General features: G+C 38.8%; 1 protein-coding gene across 1 annotated transcript in view; it reads right to left on the bottom strand.

The window, feature by feature from the left end:
* The window catches only part of LOC148862119 (cullin-4-like), a 38,892-nt gene extending 15,431 nt beyond the window's left edge, over window positions 1-23,461 (bottom strand). The window contains exons 1-6 of the mRNA XM_088983658.1: window positions 22,872-23,461; window positions 12,499-12,614; window positions 12,044-12,390; window positions 9,365-9,545; window positions 9,054-9,176; window positions 8,648-8,935 (exon numbers count right to left, since the gene is read on the bottom strand). Of these exons, the coding sequence (XP_088839784.1) occupies window positions 8,648-8,935; window positions 9,054-9,176; window positions 9,365-9,545; window positions 12,044-12,390; window positions 12,499-12,614; window positions 22,872-23,250 (1,434 nt within the window). The 5' untranslated portion in view covers window positions 23,251-23,461. The remainder of the gene's footprint in view (window positions 1-8,647; window positions 8,936-9,053; window positions 9,177-9,364; window positions 9,546-12,043; window positions 12,391-12,498; window positions 12,615-22,871) is intronic.
* Window positions 23,462-23,717: the final 256 nt, after the last annotated feature.

Here is a 23,717-nt window from a genome sequence, read left to right as displayed (position 1 = left end):
ATGTACTTATTGTAAGCACCATGGTCACATTATTCTGGATTGCCCCATTTGACCTGCTAAGGGTGTTCAAAGAAGAACCAGCCTCATCATATCAGGTGACTGAGGGCCAGACGTCCAACATCACTTATACCAAGTCTGATTCACCTATTAAAGGTGAATCATCTACACCTTTGGATGAAGGAAAAATTCAACAACTAGTATCCATTGCTATCTCTTCTGCTTTATCTACTATTGGCTTGGTGAGTTTTCCGGTTATTGTTCTTCCTCTTCTCCTATTTGGATAATTGATTCTAAAGTTACTAATCATATGACCGGAGCCACCCAGAACCCTCAAGTAATTGTACTAAAACCCATAATATAGACATTGTTACTACCAATGGTGAAAAAATGAGCATCATTGGTAGTAATGATTTGTCCCTTAAGCTTTCACCCTCCACTTCCTTTTCCCTTACCAAGACCTTCTTTGTCCCCAATCTCACTACTAACCTTATTTTAGTAGATCAACTTGTTGATGGTCACATTCTTACTTTTTCTTCTGATGGTTTCTTGATCCAAGACTGGTGCACTAGGAAGGTGAAAGGGAAGGGACGTAGGTTAGGCCACCTGTTTGCTTTGGAGTTCAAGAAGTCTCACATAGCCAAGTCATAAGCTTATTTCAGTTTTTCCTCATCTAGTTCTTTTTTGGGTCAAATAAATAATGTTTGGGATTTGTGGCATAAATGCTTGGGTCATCCTCATTTTGAAAAATTGAAGTTTTTGTAGGACTCTAGTTTTATAAGAAATAAGATTCCCCCTTCGCAAACTTTTGACACTACATGTGTTTCTTGTTTGAGTAATTGTTGTACTTTGCCTTTTCCTCACAAGTCTAAACATGCTACTTCTCCATTAAAACTATGCATACTAATGTTTGGACTTCATCCATTACTTCTCTATTGGGATACAAGTATTTCGTACTATTCATTGATGATTGCACTAGGTACACACGAATTTCTTTTCTTCGGCAAAAATCAAAAGTCTTCCCAACATTTCAGCTACTTCACACCATAGTACAAGTTCGGTTTAAGTTTGTGTATGTATCCTCGGCTCAGATTCAGGGAGAGAGTACACGGACGGAAACTTATCTTACTTGAAGACTAATGGGATACAAGTTCAACGAAGTTGTCTAGATACTCATTGGCAGAATAGTGTGGCAGAGCATAAGAAAGGGCATGTTCTCAATGTTGTGAGGACCTTTTATAGGAGTCGCATGCATCATCTTCCTTTTAGGTGGAAGCAGCTAGTACGAATGTATTCTTGATCAATTACATTCTTTCTTCCATTTTTGCTAATGCATCTTCTTTTTAGAAACTGTTTGGTCGTCCGCCAAACTTATCTACTCTTCATGTGTTTGGTTGCTAATGTTTTGTGCATCTCCCTACTCATGAGCGCTCTAAATTGTCTACTCAATCTGCTATGTGTGCCTTTGTGGGCTATAATCCTAACCACAAGGGATTTTTATATCATGATCCACCTGCCTACCGCTCCTGCAATTGTGTGCTCTAGTCTTTGTGCCTATTACCCCCTTCGTCCCAGTTCAGATCATTCCACAACCGCTCTTGTAATTGATACTCCTTTATTTTCAGTTACTCCTCTTGTTTCATATATGCCCATCTTCTCTTCTTCTCTCGCAAGAAGTTGTGTGCGCTAGTCCTTGTGCCTGTTACCCCCTTCGTCCCAGTTCAGATCATCCCACAACCACTCCTGTAATTGATACTCCTTTATTTTCACATACTCTTGTTTCATATACCCCTTTTGCTTTTGTTCCTCTTCGTCGTTCTACTCGCATTTCTAGACCTCCTAACTTCTATGGTTTCCCTTCAAGCCATAGCTCCTTGTCTATTGTCTTATCTTCCATAAATATTCCTTGTACCTATTAGCAAGCCAATAGCAACTCTCATTGGAAAGAAGATTCATGCATCAAGCTTTGCATGAAAATGACACTTAGGATCTTGTGTCTACACACTCGGATGCCATTATTATTAGGAGTAGATGGGTCTACAGTATCAAATTGAAGTCCAATGGCTCCCTAGAACAATACAAAGCTTGTCTTGTTGCCCAGGGGTATATGCAAGAATATGGTATTAATTATGAAGAGGCATTTGCCCCAATTGCCAAGATTACTACGGTTCGTGATCTTTTGGCTCTTAGTTGTACACTCTTGGTCCGTTTATCAGTTGGATGTGAAAAATGATTTCCTTCATTTCCCCAATTTCTTTCTTTGTTGTTGTCGGCTATAGCCAAAGTTCTAATTATTCTCTCCTTATTCCTAGAAGACCTCAAGGTATCATGATCCTCCTGTTCGTTGATGATATGTTGTTGACTAGGGATGATAAAGAAGGAATTAGACAACTTAAATCCCTTCTTCATAGTTTGTTTCATATGAAGGACTTGGGTGCTCTCACCTACTTTCTAGGACTTGATGCCCAAAGAAGTGATCAAGGATATTTTATGTGTATGCTTCTGATCTTGTCAAGTTGGTTGGTCTTATTGATGATGAAAACAAGCAGGTCGATACTCCTTTAGAGTTGAATGTCAAGTTATCAAAGTCAGAAGGTTCACTACTTCTTGATGCCACTCTCTTTCAACAACTTGTGGGCTCTCTCATTTATCTTACTATGAGTCTATGACTCATCTTGATATCTTGCATCTCTCTTTAAGGATGTTCTCATCTTCCTACCCTTATTCCTCTTTATGCTGACAACACCAGTGCTATCAATATCGCCTTAAAAATCCAGTTTTCCACAAGAAGATTAAACATAGTGAGGTGGATTGTCACTTTATTAGAGGCATGTTTCTTATAGATTCTATTTCCCTTCCTCATATGGCCTCAGATATGCAGATTGTTGATATTTTTACTAAGGCTATGACGAGATCAAAACATCTCTTTCTTGTGAGCAAACCAATGCTTATGACTTCGCATCAGTTTGAGGGGGAGTGTGGAGAGTTTTGATGTATCCTATTATAAAAGTCCCTGATGTATTGTGTCTTATTCTTTTATTTTTTCCTCTTTCATCCCTATAAGGCTTTTCTTGTAATTGTACATATTTTAATATATAAAAGGCTCTTTGGGGGTGGGGGTCGATTCATTCTATTGGCACCCCTTATATTGTGTTTCTCTCTTGTTCGGATCACCAAGTTGACATGAATTCCATCAAAATGTCCACTACCATATTTGGCATTAATGATTCATCTCCAAAGCATGTCTAGTTCTGAAAAATTCTCCATAGTTGCTTCCCTAAGAGCACCTTATTTACTTTGCAGTTTGATTTTCTACCCAAGCCTTTGCTTCTTTTGGTGAAGTAACTTTACTCAAGACCACAAGGTGAAATTTATTGTCATCATATTTTACCATCCCAAAGAAAATCTTTCTTTTTTCTCTAAATTATATCCACCACTGCAGCTGGCATTGTGAACAGAGAGAGATAATACATAGGCAAATTAGAAAGGGCGCTCTAAAGCAAGGTACCCAACTGCCACTGGAAAGAACATCACACTTCCACCCAGCCAATTTCCTGACAATCCCCTTGATGACTGAATTCCAAATTGACTTTGATTTATAATTAGCTCCCATGGGCAGAAACAAGATGAAAGAAGATTGTTGGATGCATGGACAAGGGCCTCTACCAAATCAACTAGATTTTCCATGTCCTCAACTCCAAGAAACTTTGTTCAACTTCAAAACACACCAGAATGCATCTCAAGTACCTCAACACTTCATGATTAGCATATGGGGCAGCCCAGTGCATGAGGCTCCTGCCAATGTGGGGTCTGGGAGGGATACATGTATGCAGCCTTACGGCCCTTACCCCTGTACATACAGAGAGGCTGTTTCCAAGATTTGAACCTTGGCCACCCAGATCGCAATAGAGCAACCCAACTGTTGTGCCAAAGCCCACCTTCACATTTCATGATTAGCATCACAAAAGAAAATTGCATCATTAGCAAACTGCAAATGGGAGATCTTTGGACCTTCAGGGGTTACTTCAAAGCCCTTAACCAAACTAGTCTGCACTGCTCTCATCACTAAACAGCTCAAGGCTCCTAGAATAATAATGATAATAAAAGGAAAAGGGGCATGGGGTCTCCCCACCTTAGAAACCTAGCTCCTTTTAAAGTGACCTTTGGTAGAGCTATTAATCAGGATGGAAAAGTAAAGGAGAAGGAATGGAAAGAGCCGATCAATTTCCTCCACTTAATAACCATCATATGGATGTAAGAGTTAATCTAAGCTAATTTACAAAGTCCCAACGAACAGCCTTCCATAAATGCACCCTTCACATCATAAATTTTGGTCCAGATGACTCTCTTAAGTCTGGATGCAAGTGTTCTTAGCAAATTCAAGTATTGAGTATTGACCAATAGAGATTAAAAGCTCCCCTCACCTAAACACAATCAGATCCTAGAAAATCCCAACAGGATATGAAAAGGCTTATGGGATAGCCATTGGGGCCCAGAACTTGTCCTTACATAAATCTTTCAAATCTTTCTCATCAAAAGGGCTTTCCAGACAATCTGCATCAGCATACAATATTTGGGAGAAAACTATATTACCTGGCTTTGGTCCAAACCCAACTGACCCAGAAAACAGCTTCTTAAAGTGGCAATCTATGGACCCCTAAACCTCTCATTCCCCTTCAACCAACTTACCCTCAAGCCCTCAACATTAATTTCGACAATGGAATTATACCTGCTATGAGATGAGCACTTACCATTTGATGCAAAAACTTGGTGCTCTTATCTCATTCCTCAGCCATTGAACCCACAGTTTGTCTCCAATAAGCTGCTTCCATTCTAGCCATGAAGTATTCTTCCTTCACTTTCTTTCTTGCTTCCTTATCTGCTTTACTAATATGAATTACTTCTTCAAGAATACCAATCCTCCTTATGGTCTAAAGAGATTTTCCTTTTCTCACTTCTACCTTCCCAATTCCATGTAATTGAGTAACTCAGATCCTTAATTTGATTTTCATCAGTTAGAGTTTAGCCTATAAAGCATGCATGGAGGGTCTTCAAAGGGAATGTTGTCCAACCACGTATCCAACTTCTCCTGGAATCCCATTACTTGACCAAATCTGTTCAAATTTAAAGGGAGACAGTCTTCTTTGAAAGCCTATTCTAAGCAAAAAAACGGATTCATAATCAGAAACTGACCTGGGAAGAGCTTCTTGATGACCAATTATCATCATGATCATCTAAGCCTGGTCCCAACTATATGGGATGCCCATAGCTCTTCTAGCCCCTTCAACTTGTAATAGATCACTTATTACTAATGCTAATGGACTTCTCTGCACATCCCAAACCATCTTAATCTACATTACCTCATATTATCACCTACTGGAGCTATTCCTAGGTTCTTTCGAATATGTTCACTTCTGATCCTACCCTTTCTAGTTTTTCCACTCATCCATGTCAGCATTCAATTTCTACCATACTCATTTTTAGACATGTTGTTTCTTGATTACCCAACACTCAGCTCTATACAGCATTGCTGGCCTTATAACCATTTTATAAAATTTTCCTTTTAGCTCAAGTGGTATTCTCCCATCATATAAGACTCTAGATGCACCCCTCCAGTTTTCCCATCCCACTCCATTTCTATGGGGAACATTCTCTTCGATCTCTCCCTTGCTATGAATTTGCAAACAAGGTAATAGAAGTGGTCACAGTGAGATAAACTCTCGGTCTCCAATCCTATGAATTTGAAAATATTTGCATTGCATATTTTCTATTTTGGTATTACTTATTTTAAAACCACCTGCTTATGATGTATTTGTCCATAAATCTAATTTAACATTTGATCATTTTTTGGTTTCATCAATCAATATCATCAGAAAACGATATGCACCATCAAAACTAAAAACCTTTAATAACTAGGATTTTTAGTGAGTATTTTAACTGTTTTAGTGGGATGAAAAGGAACCTTACATATGGAGGATGGCTGAACCAGATCTGGTTTTCACCAAGGTTTGTAGAGAAAATTTAGAGGGAGAAGTTTCTCTTTCTAGAGAAGGTCTGTGGATGTTGAGAATTGAGGAGACTTATCTGAGATCAAACTCAGTCATTCTCAGTCCTTTAATTGATGTAGAATGATGGTTTCTGATTGCCTTTTTCCAGGTCTTTGGCTGTGGATAGCTAAAGCTCAAAACCCCGAGAGAGAAGATGAAAAGATAGCAGAAAGAAGAGAAGCCTAGGAATCACTCCCTAGGGTTCCTAAAATCACTATAGGACCTAGGGAATCACTCACCTCAAGTCACACAAGTGAAAAATAAGCTATAAAATCTCAGGATGATAAGCATGACAATACAAGTTCAAGTCTCAGAGCACCCATTTTGTGCAAAAATGCCATGAGTTAGGTTTGTATCCAGTCCACTCCAAAAACCCTAGATAGGTAGGACCAATATGGGTAATGACCTTTTTTTCTTCTATATCCATGTGGACATAGGATAAATTCACAAACTTTTTTTATCAATGCTAAATTCACAAACTGTGAACCATGTAAAATGAACATAATATAGTTCAATTGTTGAGTTCTTTTGTTGCTTATTCAGAAGACTAGAAGAGCTTATGCTTCAAAGAAATAACAACCAAAAAAAATTGTAGTTTTCCCATCTTTCTGCTCACTCTGTCTATGATATAGTTGTTGTTTTCTGTCAGATAACTAACAACCAAAATCTAAAGAGCAAAAACTTACAGACAGATATTCCAAAACAATGAAGAAAAGATCAAGGTTTTTACCAACCCTCTATATGGAGCCTCTGGAAGGTGCCTTTTCTAATGCCACAAGACTGATGTTCTGGCTAAAGCTGGGGTTTGTAGCTCTTTTTTGGATCTGTAACTAAGGCTCAGTTTGCAAAGAGTACAAATAGAAATATGTACAGTGCAAAACCATGTATATTGTATTGTAAACCTTGTATTTGCAATATACATATTTCTATTTGTACTCTTTCCAAACTGAGACTAAGGATTTTGTTATAGAAAATTTGAGGGCAAGACATCAGACTTCGCAGTTTTGATGTGTCTTCACCAAGGTTCAGAATTTATCCTTTATTTATTTGTGTTATTCATAGACAAATTGACTAAACATATTCAGAAGGCCTATGGTGTATCATGCATGTTGTTTGCTGATGGCATTGTTTTAATTGATAAACTAATGAAAGATTGTTTGCAAAATTAGGTTTATGGACAAATACTTTAGAAACAAGAGGTTTTAAAATAAGTAGGACTAAAACAGAATATATGCTATGCAAATTTAATAATAATAGGGAGTGCAAATCAGGATACACTCAGGATTGGAGACCAAGAAATAACTCAATGTGGCATTCTTCTGGTACATTGGTTTGATAATTCCTCATAAGTGAGAGATTGAAGAGGAAGTCACACATAGAATTAGAGCAGGATGGACAAAAAAGGAGGGTGTGTGATAGATGAATACCACTTAGATTAAAAGGAAAATTCTATATAACAGTTGTAAGGCCAGCTATGCTATATAGAGCAAAGTGTTGGGCAATCAAGAAACGTGTAAAAAAAATAGTGTGGGACAAACGTATGCCCTGGATGAGTGGAAAACTAAAAATGATAGAATCAGAAATGAAGTCATTCAAAGGAACCTAGGAGTAGCTCCAACAGGTATAAAATAAGAGAAAGTAGACTAAGATGGTTTAGTTACATGCATAGAAGACCATTGACAGCACCCATAAGAAGTGATGTATTGCAAGTTGAAGCCTGAAGGGGTTAGAAGGGCTAGGGGTAGACCAAAAAGGACATGGATCAAAGTAGTAAGAAATTATCTAAGCACTCATAATTAACAATAGATATGGGATTAAACAGAACAGAATGGCAAAACAGGATCCATGTAGTCAACCCCATATAGTTGGGATAAGGCTTGGATGTTAACAATGATGATGATGAACTAAGGATTCTGTTAATTTCTCAAAAGAATACTATGTACATGATGCCAAACATCAAACCTCATAGGCTGGATTCATCTCCCTGCTCCTCCATATTGGTTTTACATTGTATTGAAGCCTAAAATGTTGTAACCCATTCTCATAACTAGAGGGACATTGGATAATAGCGGAAGTGGTTGAACTGAATAACTTATTGCTTTGTCTTTTAGTGGATAAAATGATTATATAACAAATATTTAAAGGTATAGTAATCTACCCAACATGACATTCATCCATTAAGGGGCTCCTTAATAACTTATCCACAAAAGGACAATGCAATAATTCATTAAGTCTAGTCCTTCAGCTTGGTATAATGGTAAAACCTTGGCCTGACAAGCATGAGATCACAGGTCTGGGTCCAGGAGTAGCCACTTGTGCAAACAATTAAAAAAAAAACAAAGATTAGGTCGGTGTTGAGTCTACCTATATCCCAAGATCCCAGGAAGCTGGGAGCCCAGGACAAACATTGAGTAATGACCTTTCTTTAGCCACTTCAGCTGTTACTTAGAGTCTCAGAAAGCTCCTAGGTGTTGTTTTACTGTTTTCTATCAATTTTCTATGTCCAAGTCTTCATTCTCTTTCTCTAGGTAAATTTCTGTCTTTCAAGTGTCAAGATAAGGCATTTCCTGATCAGAGAAGAAGTCTGTTAAGACAATACAAACCTGACGAAGATTAATTAGATGTTCAAATGAATCCTTTATGGTGTTACAAAAGGATTCATTCCTGAAGAAGCTTTCTTCCCATATTGTATCAAGAGAAGCCTTAAACTCCAAAAGAGAAGGCACCAAATCTCTGTCCTTCTCCTCATCCATAATAATGCCCTGCCCAGTACCCCGGATGTAAGAGCTAAGAGCCTGCCTTAGAGATTCAAGAGCAGAAACCCTTGAAAACAGTGTATACATCCTCCGAAGATCCTCAATACGGTTCCCATCCATCAATAATGTAAATCCCTGAAAAGGCCACAATGAACAAACAGAAGTAAAAGAGGTTATGTCAGAAGTTCCAAACTACAAAAAAAAGCACTGGATAATTAAACAGAGAATTGCAAAGTCTAAACATGAAGCATACCTTATCAAGAATTGTAGAGGTATGGCGCTCAAGAAGTTGTCTTTCTGCAGTAGCTTCCAGTGGCTTCCTCGTACATGCATCCAAATAGAGTAAGCATCTTTCATGCTCCTCATGCAACCTCAGCTGCAAGCATGCATGCTTCAATTCATTGAAAGTAAAAACATATAACTTGGATTCAAGCTAGTAGAGATCCCTTCTCAATAAATAATAAGTGCAACATAAAATGCACAACTCAGTAGAGCAACAGAAAAAAGGGGGGAAATGGAAAGAAAAGACATAGGTAGCAAGAAAAGAAATCAACAACAAAGTACCTCCACGTGCTTCAGATAATCTGGAACATCTGATTGCTGCATGTACTTCACACCCTCTGCAGCATAAAATTCAGATGTGCACTCAAGAAATGGCTTCTCAAAGCTTTCTGAGTAAATTCCTAGAGCAGTAAACATCTTCAAAAGATGATTGAGGAGCGTCCTATCAATTGCTTCACCTAATCTGGTAGATCATAAACAAACATTGTGCATTAGAAGGTGTTAAACAAAAAGAACTATCAGTGCAAAGACCATTAACTATGAACAGGAACAAGATGGTGACTTCTTGTCCAAGAATTTTTGTAATCAGCTACAATAGAAAAGAATTATATTAACAAGTGAAAACTGAAAAGCCATTCATTCCCAAGAGTTGTGATTTAGGAATTAAGAAAAAATCCGCAACAGATGAATGTTGACCTGATTCAAAGCACTTAATACTAAGAAACTGCTAACTCATCAAAAAAAAAAAACTAACTGCTACACAATTTTACACTTGCCTCCCTGGATTGACCCCCCAAACGGCCAAACTAATTCTCCTCTAGCTACTCCTTCCCTAGCAAGAGTATCTATTGGACTTTTTAGCACATCTAGGAATCCAATTGAATTAGCAATTCATACGAGACACCAAAATTCTAATTTCTCTTATCAAGTGCCCAAGGATCGAAGTACCTTCTTCTTCCAACACTAACCAGCCAATCAGATTTTGATGGCTGTTTTTATGCCAAAAACAAGGGATTCTTCCCCCTCAGATTTTGAAGCCAAATCAGGGGTCTACCCCATTCTTATTCTTCTTCTTTCCCCTCAGTTTTTGATGTCAAAATTGAGGGACTGCTCCATTCTTCTTCTTTTTCTAGGCACCCCTTTTTCTTCCTTTATTATATGGGTTTGGTAGTTGAGAAAGACCTAATTAAACTATATTATTTATTATTCAATGTTAATCTTGGGGTTGGTACTGGTTGACCTTGACTTTACTGTTCTCCATGCATATAATGAATACCTTTCACTTTGTACCTCAGTTTTTTTTTTTTGACAAGTAAAAGATCATTAAAACCAATAAGGATAAGCACTGTTACAAACATCCCAAGGGGAGGTGCAAGGTGTAGCCTCACTATTAAATAAAAAACAGCACAATAATTACAATTTCTCCAAACACAACTGCTCCCTAATTGCCCCTTGCTTAGCTAAAGAATCAGCCAATGCATTAGCTTCCCTCCCCACCCATTGTATAATCAAATCCATCTGCTGTGTTAAGCACTGGAACTTCTTCATTTCATCTCTATAACACCAAATCACTGACTCCGGATCTTTTACCCAGCCTACCACCACCTTGGAGTCCCCTTCAATCACCAGGTTCGTTGATCTCTTTTGCAATCTGAACACCTTGTAATACTGCATACGGTTCAGCCTTTAAAGATTTTTGTATCTCAGTTTATAATTTCTTATATTGTATATAATATTCATTTGCAATGTCTCAATTTGTAGCTTGAAGTTTGAATTATTTTATTCCTGATTCTTGAATGATGAAATTGAGCATGTATGGACTCTACGGCTTATGCAACTATGCATGTCTCTTATCTTAGTATTTTTCATGAATCATGATGCATGTCTAAGTCTGTCTAACAAGTGAACAGAGAAATAGAGAATATAAAACATTATGGTTCTTTTTAAACAACTTCTGGATAAGGTCTCATCCTTTTCTTAGTAGGATATGATAAATCTGGTCAGTACTGAAAGCTAGTGTAAAGCAATTTTCTCTATCTTTGAGAAGCTTAGGTATTTTTATGGTTTTTTGACAACTTTTAGAAAAATCGGAAAAAAAATCTTACAATTTATGATACGATTACAATTTTCATAACATTGCTATCAACTGATCAAATAAGATCACTCCTTCCTAGGCAATCTATCTTTGAAAGGCAATATATGTCCTGAAACATTATTGCAAGCTAAAAATTCAAACCTAGACCATATCAAAACATAATAAGAAGAGGGACTCACAACTAGGTTTTATGCAGAACTGTAACAATCATAGCACCAAGATTGCTCTATTTGTTTAACATTGACCAAGATCTCAGCAATGAACAATTTAACACCAGAACAAAAAGGTGACTTATTAACCTATTCAGTTAGGCTGTGTTTGGAAACGATGCAAATAAGTGTGAATGCAAATATGTAGAGCGTAAAACGGTCCATATAAATTGCAAAGTTGGGTTAGTTTTGCACTGACAAATTTACCTTTTTACCAAACAGACTTTTAGCTGTAATGGGATGCAAACACAAATTCCAATAAAGCATATGCCTTTTATCCAAAGCCCACTTGAATGCAAATTTACTTCTTTTTTATTGATATACTTTTACATCTTATTATCAATGTAAATATGCATTGGAAAATGTGTTTTCTGCCATTTGTCAATGCATAAACGTAATGTAGCCAAACACAGGCAAAAGTGAACCAGAGTGCAAATTTACCCTGAACCGGGATTTACACTCCCTTTGCATCATTTCCAAACGCAGCCTTAAACACAAAAATCTAATAGTGGTTGCAATGTTCCTGAGAGAGCAAAAAGATAAATTTTCAAGAGTAGTACAATGCTGTCATGAGTCATAAGTATTGATACCTAGAAGTCAAGATTATTATGTTTCCACTTTTCTTAGAAATTGAAATCTTGAAAGCACCAAACATACCTTTCCTTTTCAATCAACCTCAGAAGGCCCGTGACTGTTTTGTGCTCAACTTCTGAAGACAAAGAGAGATGTTTGCGAAACAGTTGCAACCCCATATCCCACAATGAACGCACATTTGGGGTTTGTTTTACATATGTTCTGTCAAGATATAAGGCTATACCACGAATCATCAACATTTGGTCACAAAGATCCTGCCAGCATTTCTCTACAAGAGCCAAGAAAACCACCAAATCTGGGCTCTGGCCAACCAAAGATTGTAGTGCAGCTGAAATGTGTGATTCACATTCCTTCTCAATTCGTTGATAAAGATTTCCTCCCATCTTGTGGAGGCAAAGATCACAAACAGCCTAATGACAAGGTAGGTGGTTTATTTCTAACCAAATGCACAATAATATTCATGCCTCAGAATGAAGATGCATTGTAAACAAAACAACAATACTGCAGAAAAGTCTTACCTGATAAAGCTTCTCAGAGTCACAAGAGTCTGGCTGCTTCAGAAATATGGCACTAATGGCTGACTTCAATGTTGCCCAGGTATCCTCCTCAAAATTTGTTGGCAGCTTCGGTTTAGCTTCATGAAACAATAATCAGGCACACTGTTATAGAAATTGTATAACAATATACCATTTATAATTCCAAAATGTAAAGCATGTTGGAATCGAAAACATATTCACCAAAAAACTTTTCTCCAAATTGTGTGCTACTTACCCATCATTACTTGCATGTGGAGCATATTTCAATAAAACAGTTAACGGATTATATATATATATATATATATATTGAGAAAAGGTGAGGTAATTTTATTAAACCAGATAGAATACAACAGATCCTCCCCAAAGGGAACACCTTGGATAGGGATCAGCCAACCCTAAACAACTTTACAACTGCCATAAAATCCTAGACCCCAACGGATTTTATATAAATAATCTGCTTAAATTATATTATGCTAATATGCTAAATGCATTACTAAACATAACATGGTTGTCTAGTTGAAAATGCATCTATAAACAAATACCTTCAATACAAAAACTGAAATAAATACTCCATTTGTTTGCATTGCAATTTCATTTGCACTAGTACAGATAAATGGGAGTGTGTTCTGGTTAGCTTTTGCTTTAGGTTTTATTTTACTTCACCCGCACTGCAAACAAACAAAACAAAGTAAAACTTAAAAAAAAAAAGCAAACCAGAATTCCCACTCCAACACTCCCATACTTTTGCACCAGGCTAATGAAATTGCACTGCAAAGTGCAAACAATGAGGCCAAAAGAACAAAAAGAAGTGCCACAACAGCTTTTGCATTTTTCTGAGGATATTTGTTTTTTTGGTAAAATTTCAGATACAAATTAACTTCTGCATATTTGCTGAGGTTTCTTTTTTTTTTTTGCTGGTCTTTCCCTATACCTCTTATACCCTGTGCTAAGCCCAGCCTTGCCCATGATCACCCTATCTCTCACAGTCGCATCTGCATAACATCCCTAAATATTTACCTATACTTTTCCAATGCAACAACGTGATCACCCACCCTATCTCTCACATTCCAAAACATTTGCTTTGGAAGAAGTTTGGACAAGAAGAGGAATTTCCCTGAAGGTAGTGGAGCTGAGAGAAGCTTCGCTGATTCTTGAAGAGAGAGCAGTCTCCTGGTTTCAGGGATTCCTGTAGGGAGTTAAGAGAACCTTGTGAACAATATAATGGAAGTGTAGTCTTGTGGAAGAGGGAAGAAGATATTGTGCTGAAAGAAAAGAGAACAAAAAGCAAAGATTTGTGGGCATCTACAAATACTATGGAGAGGGTCTGAAACAGTCCACTTGCTTCCTTGAAGAGAGAGAAGCCTCAGGTTGGATAAAATAATACAAGCAATGCAGGAGTTTCTAGTGTTAGTGAATGAAAGGAGTTCTCCATTCAGAAAGGAAGAGAGTCAGAAGAACTCCAAAGAGAAGATGGAAGAAACAGAGTAGAAGGAAACAGAAAAAGGGAAACCAATACGGATAAGGATGCTCAGATTGATGCAAGTTTAGGGTCGATGAGACTGGATCAATAAATCCAAAAAAGAGTGGGAGAACAAACTAGTAATCTCCATGAACAGGGAAGTTACAAATTGGAAAACCATGGGTGAAGAGATTCAACAAGTTTTGAAGGTCTCAGAAATGCTGCAGATTATTCCTATTGATGGGAAGAAGGCTGTGGAATCTTGTAGAAATCCCTGGCCAAACTTTGAAGCTGTGTCGGCAATAACAAAGCAAGGAATGGCAGTGGTAGGAAGATAGTCCCCAAGTTGCAAAGAGAAAACTGTAGACCCGACAGGTTGCATTAAGATGAGAATTCTGGGGCTGCCTTATCATCTATGGTCGGATGAGATATTTAACAGAATTGCAAAGTTGTCTGGTAGGGAACTCTCAACTGTGGATGCATCAGACCTCAGAGCAGTACTTATTAAGGTGAATGGAGCGAAGCCAGAACTAATCCCACGTTCTGTAGAAGTTTTCCCAGATGGTCAGATGTTCAAAGCTTGGATAGCTACCTCTGTGGAACCTCGATGGTGGAAGGAAGGAAGGGCTGGAGAAGATGAAACTGACATGGCCAAAACCTGGTCTCGAGGCAGCCTTAGAGATAGAGGAGAATGGAGAAAATTAGAAAGTTTCATGAATAAGGAAACTGAAAAGGCTGAGAATTGGAAAGGTGTAAATCAAGTTACCTCTCTGTTTGGTAATTCGAAGCAACAAGTCAGAGGTTCAATGGGTATGTTTAAAACCTTTACTCAGGCATTAATGTGTTCAAAAGATGGAGGCATGGCAGGTTCAAATTTAAACAAATGTTCAGGGTGGAGACAAATGCGAGACAAGGAGAATTAATTCTTAGTGCGCCTTCGAATGGCTTGGCCCAGTCACGAGGTGCTTTAAATAGACACGTGACATTAGAAGAGAGTGGGAGTGCTGTTGGGTCAAATAGGCCTGGCCCATTAAAGTTGAAAAACTTAGAACCAAAAAGGAAGTCATGTAGTGATCATGTGACTACTAAAACAGATCGAGAGTTAGGGGACCATTGTTTGGGTGTATCATTGTCCCAAACTAAAGCTGCAGCGGCGAAATCTTTCTCTCAATGCAAAACTCCAGTGACAGGCTCAACAGCAGGATCTAGTTTGGGGCTTGTCTGGGAGCTGAGACTGGTTTCCTACTCTTCCAGTCCAGAGAAGCTAAGTAGGGGACCATTGTTTGGGTGTATCATCGACCCAAACTAAAGCTGCAGCGGCGAAATCTTCCTCTCAATGCAAAACTCCAGTGGCAGGCTCAACAGCAGGATCTAGTTTGGGGCTTGACTGGGAGCTGAGACTGGTTTCCTACTCTTCCAGTCCAGAGAAGCTAAATCCAAAGTACAATCGAAAGAAGAGCAAGGCTGAAATAATAGATTCGGGGTGGATAAGCTTGGAGGACAATATGGAAGGAGAGGAGAACTCTAAAGGTTCCAGCTTCAGCAGTGTTAAAATTAAGTGCCAATCTCGGCTTGGGGAAGAAGCAGAAGATGGTTTGAGACTACTGTTTGACAACGAGCTCTCTACCACACTTCCTAGTCTCTCGGTCCAGCCTGGGAAAGAGGTAGGAAGATTAGGCTCCACTTCAAAGGAAGTAAAATCTAAGACAAAGAACAGAGGAGAACTGCGTTCAAAACAAGACCAAGTACAGGGTATCAGTAGGAGTTGTGAAGTCAACCCAGAACTTCTTAGTAGAACTACAAACTGCCCCATTCCCACAGCTAACTATCTAGAGGTTGGTTGTGAAGGTAACACCTCCGGATTAAGCCCAATGATTGGGGTTAAGGGTTCGCCAAATCCTCCAGCAAATCATCCCTTTGTACAAAATTCTCATTTGAACCCAATTTTTGTTGCTACAAATGTTTCTTCTAGTCCTGTGTGTGTTGTGCCTACAGGGGAGACTAGCCCAACCTTGCAGTCTACCAATCAGGATGATCACGTGCAAGAAATAGAGGTGATTGGTGATCTGCTTTTGAAAATAGTAGACATGGAGATATGGGATAGAATATGGGAGCTGATTATGGAACTGTTTAGAATTCAGGTGGAGGAAGAGATGGCTAAGCAGAATGAAAGGGATGAGGAGGGTGACACTCCAAGTCCTAGTTTTGAGAAGGAAGTTAAGGGTGATGGAAGAATAAAAGCAGAAGCCGGTTCAAAAAATGAAAAGGGGAAAACAAAAAAAAAGGGGGGGAAGGGGAGAAGGAGAAGCTAGAGGAGCCTAGGATTAGAGGAAATGGTGTAAAAAAGCAAAGAAAGAAAAAGTTAAGTTAGGTGGAAAGGCTAAAGTGTGAGGTGGATTATGATAAAGGAGTGTTGGAAGGAAGAAGAGGAAGAAGTGGTAAGTGGAATCGTCTGCTCAGGGTGCATTTTGTTTTGGTGTCCATGAAATTGATAAGCTGGAATGTAAGAGGGTTAGGAAACTCAAAAAAAGGAGGAGTGATTAGGGATCTGTTGAGGAGAGAAAAACCAGACATTGTGTTGATTCAAGAATCAGGAAGCGGGTGAGAAGTATATGGTCAGCTAGAGACGTAAGATGGGCATACACACAATCTTGGGGAGCATTAAGGGGAGTTATAACTTCATGGAAAAATGCAGAGTTGGAGTGTACAAGGAGTTAATTGGGAAGTATTCAATGCCCAAAGAGTTGAAGAGGAGGGTGGATGATTGCGAATGGGTTTTAACTAATGTGTATGAACCCACCTCTTATAAGGAAAGGGAGGAACTTTGGGTGGAATTAGCAATAGTGAGAGGTTTATGGGAGGGTCCCTAGTGTTTGGGGGGAGATTTTAATGTCATAAGACTTTTGAGTGGAAACCCACCAAACCACTGGATTACATTGAATATGAGGAAGTTTAACCTCTTCGTAGAGACCTTTGAGTTGCAGGACTAACCTATTCACAGAGAGAATTCTACTTGGTCAAATTTTCAAGAGGTCCCCACTTGTTGTAAATTAGACAGATTCCTTATCACAACTAATTGGGAAGTGGAATGGCGATAGTCACAGAACTGCCAAGACCTGTTTCAGACCATTGCCCAATAAGTCTGGCCCAAGAGAGGGTGGGGGTGGCCCTTGCCCTTTCAGATTTGAGACTATGTGGCTACTGCACCATGATTTCTTGCCAAAGGTGAAGGAGTGGTGGGAGGATGATCAAGTGGAGCTCAGGTGGAAGGGTTATAGATTCTATAAGAAACTATAGATGCTGAAAGCAAGAATTAAGGTTTGGATTTTGGAATAAAGAGAATTTTGGAAAGATTGGAGAAAGAAAACAGGAAAGTAGAATAGAGGAGCTAGATGGTGAGGAAGCTGAGAGAAGTTTGAGTTCAGAAGATAGGAAAGAGAGATGGGGGTTGAAAACGGATCTAGAAGACATTCTAAGAATACTTAGAGACAAAAATCTAGATGTCAATGGCTCAGGAAAGGGGATGGCAATACCAGTTTTTCCATATGTTGACAAATGGGAGAAAGAGGAAAAACTTAGTGCTGAAATTGTAATGAAATGGGCAAGTATTGACAAGAGATAGGGATTGTGAACCATTGCAAAACACTATACGAGGGCTCGAGAAGTTCAAGAGAAGATTTAGAGGGCCCGGAATGGAGGGCTGGAAATAAAGAGTTGTTGGAATCCTTGGAAAAGAAATTTGAGGTTCAGGAAGTGAAAAATGTAGTTCTCGATGGAGAGACCTAAAGCCCTAGGACCATATGGTTTTACAATGGCATTCTATCAAGATTGCCGAGAGATAGGGTGACCTGATGGAGGTTTTTGATGAATTCTATGAGAGGGGCAAATTTAACTCAGGTGCAAATGCAACTTTCATTGCTTTTGATACCAAAGAAAGTGGATGTAATCCAGCCGAAGGACTTTAGGCCCATAAGTCTGATAGGAAGCATGTACAAAATCATTTCCAAGGTTTTGGCCCTAAGAATAAAAAATGTACTTCCCTCAATGATTTCTCCAAATCAAGGGGCCTTTGTTTTTCAGAGAAAAATAATGGATCAAATTCTCATTGCCAATGAATGTGTAGAGTTCAGAAGAAGGGAGAAGCAAAAGGGACTGGTTTGTAAGTTGGATTTAGAAAAGGTTTATGACATGGTGAACTGGAAGTTTTTTATGGACATTCTCAAGCGTAGGGGTTTCAAAGCAAGATGGTGTGGATGGGTGAACGGCTGCATTTCTTCATGTCACTTCTCAATTTTGGTAAATGGAGTAGCAAGAGATTTTTTCCCCTGCCAAAAGGGGCCTTAGACAAGGAGATCCCCTTTTCTCCTTCCTATTTACTTTGGTAATCGATGTGTTGAGTGAATTGATCATAAGGGCAGATGCTAACAATATGTTTAGAGGTTGGAGAGTTGGAAGGGAGGAAGTGGTGGTTACACATCAACAGTTTGCAGATGATATTATCTTGTTTTGAGAGGGGAAAGCAGAACTTATGAACCTAAAAAGGATAGTACATAAATTTTAGAGGATCTCCAACCTTAAAATTAATTGGGGCAAAAGTTGTGTAGCAGGAGTAAATTTAGGGAGTGAAGAGGTGAATCTGCTAGCTGGATTGTTGGAGTAATTTTAATTTTCTTTATAGTGTTGATTCCCAATGGTTCCTATCGGTGATAATTCCTAGAGGAGCCTATGTGCTAATTCCTGGGTTATTTTATTTTCTCTCTTTTCTTACAAGTCCCTCTTGCATCATATTGACATCAAAGAAGTTGATCTTGCATCAAGCCGATTTGTATGACTCTCTCCTATCTCTTGGTTGCAGATGAGTCCCACCACAAGATGTAGTAAGCTTGTTCAATTCCGACTTCTTGAGGCAACAGAAGATGAAGGATTATGTGGAGGACAATAAGAGCAGCTTTGGTTTGGACTTTGGACAATCTGGAAAGAAAGGAGCCAAAGGAAAGCTTTCCATAATCAGATCGGACGGTGTTCTGGAGAAAGGAAGTGAAAGTTGAAGCCAAAAGCTTCCGTTTCGAAAAAAACGGATATGAGGGTAAGGAAAGGTTAAAGATCAGAGAAGAAAATAAAGCCACCATTTACTGACCAAAAATAAATAAATAAAGCCACCATTTTAGTGGCCGAGGAAGTGATCATATGGCTGAAGGGTTTCTTGGATGGGGCGATTCTCTGTTAAAAAATTAGGCTGGAAGAGCAAAGTAGAGGCAACTGGGAAGAGTTATGAAGTTGAGATGAGAAGAAATACTAAGGGTTGGTTTGTAGCGATTATGGAAGTTGGTGGGGATAATAGAAAACACATGTTGTGTGTGCCAGAGGGTAGAGAGAGAGTAGGATGGAGAATGTCCTCAGAGGCTCTGCAGGAGCATCTACTAAGTGTAGATAGAAGACAAAGCTCAAATCTTCGTGGTGGCTCAGAAATCAGTGATAAGCAGAGTTACAGAGATAACTCAAAAAATAATTCAAAGGATGAAGAACAAAGCGTCAAAGGACCTCAAGCCATAGTTTGCAGTGACTCTAGGAGTCAAGACTGCTCTTAGAAGTAGCGGATGGAGAATGGGAGAAGAACTTGATTTTGACTGTAGACAAGAGAGTCCAATATTGGGAGAATGTTGCAGGGGCGGTTGCGAAGAGATTTAATTTAAAAGGTAATGTTATAATTAGACCTTTTGATGACTCAAAGGCTATGTTTTATGGAGCCGGTGAAGAAGTAGTGACCCCAAATGCCGAGTCGGTGGAAACTCCAATTGAAGAGTAAGGGTAGAGAACTGGTTTCCATCTTGTAACCAGAATAACATCTCAGAAAGTCCTCTCGAGCTCCAGCTGGTAGGGCTTCCCTTCAATTACTAGAATGAGGAAACTCTGGTAAAATTTATTCAAGTTCTAGGTGGTTTGTTGATAGCCTTTAATCTCCAATATCTTCATGCAGCAAGAGTTAGGGTCAATGGTCTGAAGCTCGAAAAAATTCCTACATGCGTAGAGATGCTCATTAATGGTTGTTGGCTTAAGGTTTGGGTTCTGCTGGAAGGTGAAATGACTCTTTGGATGAAAGGTTCTAAGGAAGAAGATGTCGACATCCTTGAAGGTTGGGTTACACATGGAAAAAAGCATTCGAGCCAGAAGGTCTCGAATAATGTACAGACGTCGAATTCATCAAAAAAAAATGTACAGACGTCAAACGAAGATGAAGAGACACCACGTGGGTCAGTCGATAAGTCTCTGGATAAGAATGATGGTAGCCCAAATTTTTTGGAAGGTGGAGACCAAAGTGTAGGCAACCTCTACTTTTCTTCACAAAGTATACATCAGAAATAGTTATCAGCAACTTCTACTGTTTTAACCAAGTGGGTACCTTGACTTTGATGTTTTCCCCCCAATAGATACCTTCATTGTGATGTTTTCTATGATAATGACTCTAACTTGGACCTTTTCTTTGAATCGTATCCCATTTTTTTCTTCTTAAACAGACCAGAAGACTACTGCTCTGGTACAAACTAATAAGATGCAGCCATAGTAACAATATTATAATAAGGTGCCTGACTTGTGACTTTATCGCCTAGGCACGTACCTTTCTTACATAAAGTCAAGGTTTTAAAGCTAGGCACCTCACTAAGGGCACCTTATTGCCTAGGCAGGTGCCTAAAGGGCACCTTATTGCCTAGGCAGGTGCCTAAGCAACACCTTAACAACTAAGATTACTAATGCCATGGATGTTTTCTATCACTAAATACCAAGGTTCCCTGTATCTCTTTATAATCTCAGAACTATTTACCCAATAAAGAAACACTTTTATCCCTCAATCCTCCCAAACCAAACATCTCCACCTATAACAAGTTCCCAATTAAACCAAATAGTCTCCTCATGGAAGAACTACGGTGACTACCACCCAGTTGCAGCCCAATATATAGAAAGAGATCTATAAATACCAAGCAATGGGGCAATAAATAAATAGGAACTTAATCTTTACCTATAGCTTATACACATTATACAGATCTGGGGAGATAGGGATTTCTAACCTGTTAACAATTCTTGTAGCGCAAGTATGTATTACCTCCCATAAAAAGAATCAAACTAGGTGCAGCAATTGCAAACCAAATACTCTAATCCAGTAATACAAAAGTCACTAGGTTAGAAATAGGGGAGCAAAGAAGGACCTGGGAAAATGGATCACAAAACCCAATTATCAATGATAATAGATCGTGTATTGTTACTGATGTAGGATAAGAAGAAGAAAACCCTAATTGGGTGAGTGGTGGCGAGTAAAGAAAGTCCATATGAATTATGAGAGATTAGAAAATCTGAAACAGAGGAGAGAGATGAGAAAGACTGCAACTCTAGATATATATATATATATATATATATATATATATAAAGAAAGAGAGAGAGAGAGAGAGGGACTCAAACTCAATACACACACATACAATCAACTAAAACCTTCCCAACTTTGCAGAAATTCTTGGCATATCAATTAACTAAGATGGAGAAATGCACCAACCAATTAAAACCTTGGATCTACTTACTCCATCAGTTTCCATACCCCTTTCTTTCCAAAGCAAAGCAAAGAACCTCCAATCAAAAACCATCATGGACTTCTCTCAGTCGATAACTTAAACATGATTTCTTTTGCCATTTTTATTAGATAACTGAAAAAATTTTATTAATAGAAAACAGCATAGTTGCAAGGCATTATAATACATTAGAAGGGAGTTGCAGGGGGAACTTTGACAAACAATGATTTGTTTTTATTTTCCTTTTGAGAAGGATAAACTTTATTAAAAAAGGAAAATGATACAACAGACCCTCCAAGGCAGTTCCATCTAAGTAGCCCCACACTCAGGGCAGTACATCTCAATTAATCACTAAATCAACAGCATAATGAGGCCCCAAAGGGGGTTGCAGGGGGGACTCCTTAGAAACTGAGGCTCAAGACCCAATTCTGCCAATAGATGCATTAATGAGCTTTTCCACAATCCTTGTTTTAGATTTAAAGATTCTTGTATTCCAAGCTGACCAGATTATACACATCACAGCTGCCAACCCCTGCTCTTTTCTGCCTTTAGAGCTCAAACCATGAATTTGCCAAGCAGGCAGCAGGTCCTGCAAGGACCACCGCATTGACCAGATCAAGTGTGCTGCTTTGACAAATGACTATTTCATCTAATTTTGGTTATCTTTCACAAAGCTACTTGAGCAGGAAAAAAACTCCAAGCCAGTAGACCTCTCTAATTCTTTCAGGTGTACAAAAGATAAACCTTAAAGCATTAATATTGAAAATAAAAAGAACAAAAGGAATATTTGCCCCCACCTTGTCAATTAGCTATGAACCAACAGTTGCCAGTGACACCATGACAAAGCACTTAAATTACTTAACTGTTAAAAGAAGAAAAATACAAGAATGATAATGGAATGATAATGTTCTTGGTGGCGATAATCCTAAACAAAGCTGAAATACAAGAATGATCAGAACCCTTACGTCAATAAAACAATTCAGTTCCCAAAATTGACAATTTTTAGGTTCCATTAACAACTTCACCCAAATAAAAAATCGTTTGTCTCGTGTACTGCCCAGTAACAATTCAATACTGTCTGAACCCAAAGCCAAATTGGCATGTAAATGGCAAATTTCTAAAATTCAATAAGGATGCCACTTCACAATCATTTCTTTATTTCGCACAAAATTGGGGTTTACAGATGCCAATACAAAAAACAAAAAGGCTCAGAGAGGAGCAGCAGGCAAATTTGGATTGGAAAATTGATGAAAGAAGAAAAAATTATACAGCTAAACCTAAGTTATTGGCTAACGAACAAAACCACCAAATTGAAGCAAAAAAAGTGAAATTACTCATACCTTTAACCAACTTGATAACGAGCTTCTTGGCCGGTTGAGGGGGCGTTGCTTTCTTTCTCGACAAATTGGCAGCAACCCCGTGAGGGGTTCCGCTAGAGCCAACGCCTAGAGCTATTGGAGTTGCATCAACGGCGTCGACCTTGATATCATCGTCGACAATCATAGAAGAATCGTCGTCGTCAAAAAGATGGTGCTGGGCATGGTTCTGCTGTTGCTGCTGCTGCTGGAGGCCATTCTTCTCCAGAGAGCAAGCCACAGCTTGAGACTTAGCCTTCTTCATGCTCGAGAAAGAGCCTCCGCTGCTGCTGCTACTGTTGCTGGCGTTGCAGTTCGGGCGCTTGTTATGGTGAGACATGAAACAATCAGAAGCGCATCGCATTAGCGAGTAGCGACTCCGAGAGATCGAACCAGAGCTGCAAAGTACTGCAATCTAGAGATTCAAATGGAGACCCTCTCTCTATCTATCTATCTCTGAGCTGAATTTAGATGAATTTTTTTTATTCTTCCTTTTTTGCTATCTCTCAGTTTCTTTTGGTTGGGAAGGATGGGGAGCCCCAAGCCCAACCCAGAGAGGGACGCGAGCACGGTGATGAGACGCAGAAATTTCCTTTTATAGTTTCTATTTTCTGAATGCCAGAAACTGTTTGTTTATATGCAACCCTTTCAATTCTACGAGCAACAGACATGATGGGACGATGAAAAGGTGTATTGAGTGGTGCAACTCTTCATGGGTCCCATTTGTCTATAGCGCCGAGTAACGTAAAACAGTTGCAACTCAAACAAGCAATTCCTTAAAAGGGTTTTTAGTTTTGGGGTAAATGGCTGAAACCTCCCCTCAATTTTCTG

The sequence above is a fragment of the Nelumbo lutea genome, chromosome 4 (assembly GCF_056320005.1).
Source record: "Nelumbo lutea isolate HS-2025 chromosome 4, American lotus-T2T, whole genome shotgun sequence".
Taxonomy (NCBI): Eukaryota; Viridiplantae; Streptophyta; class Magnoliopsida; order Proteales; family Nelumbonaceae; genus Nelumbo; species Nelumbo lutea.
The sequence above is the reverse complement of the archived record's forward strand: the minus strand, read 5'-3'. Positions and strand labels throughout refer to the sequence as shown.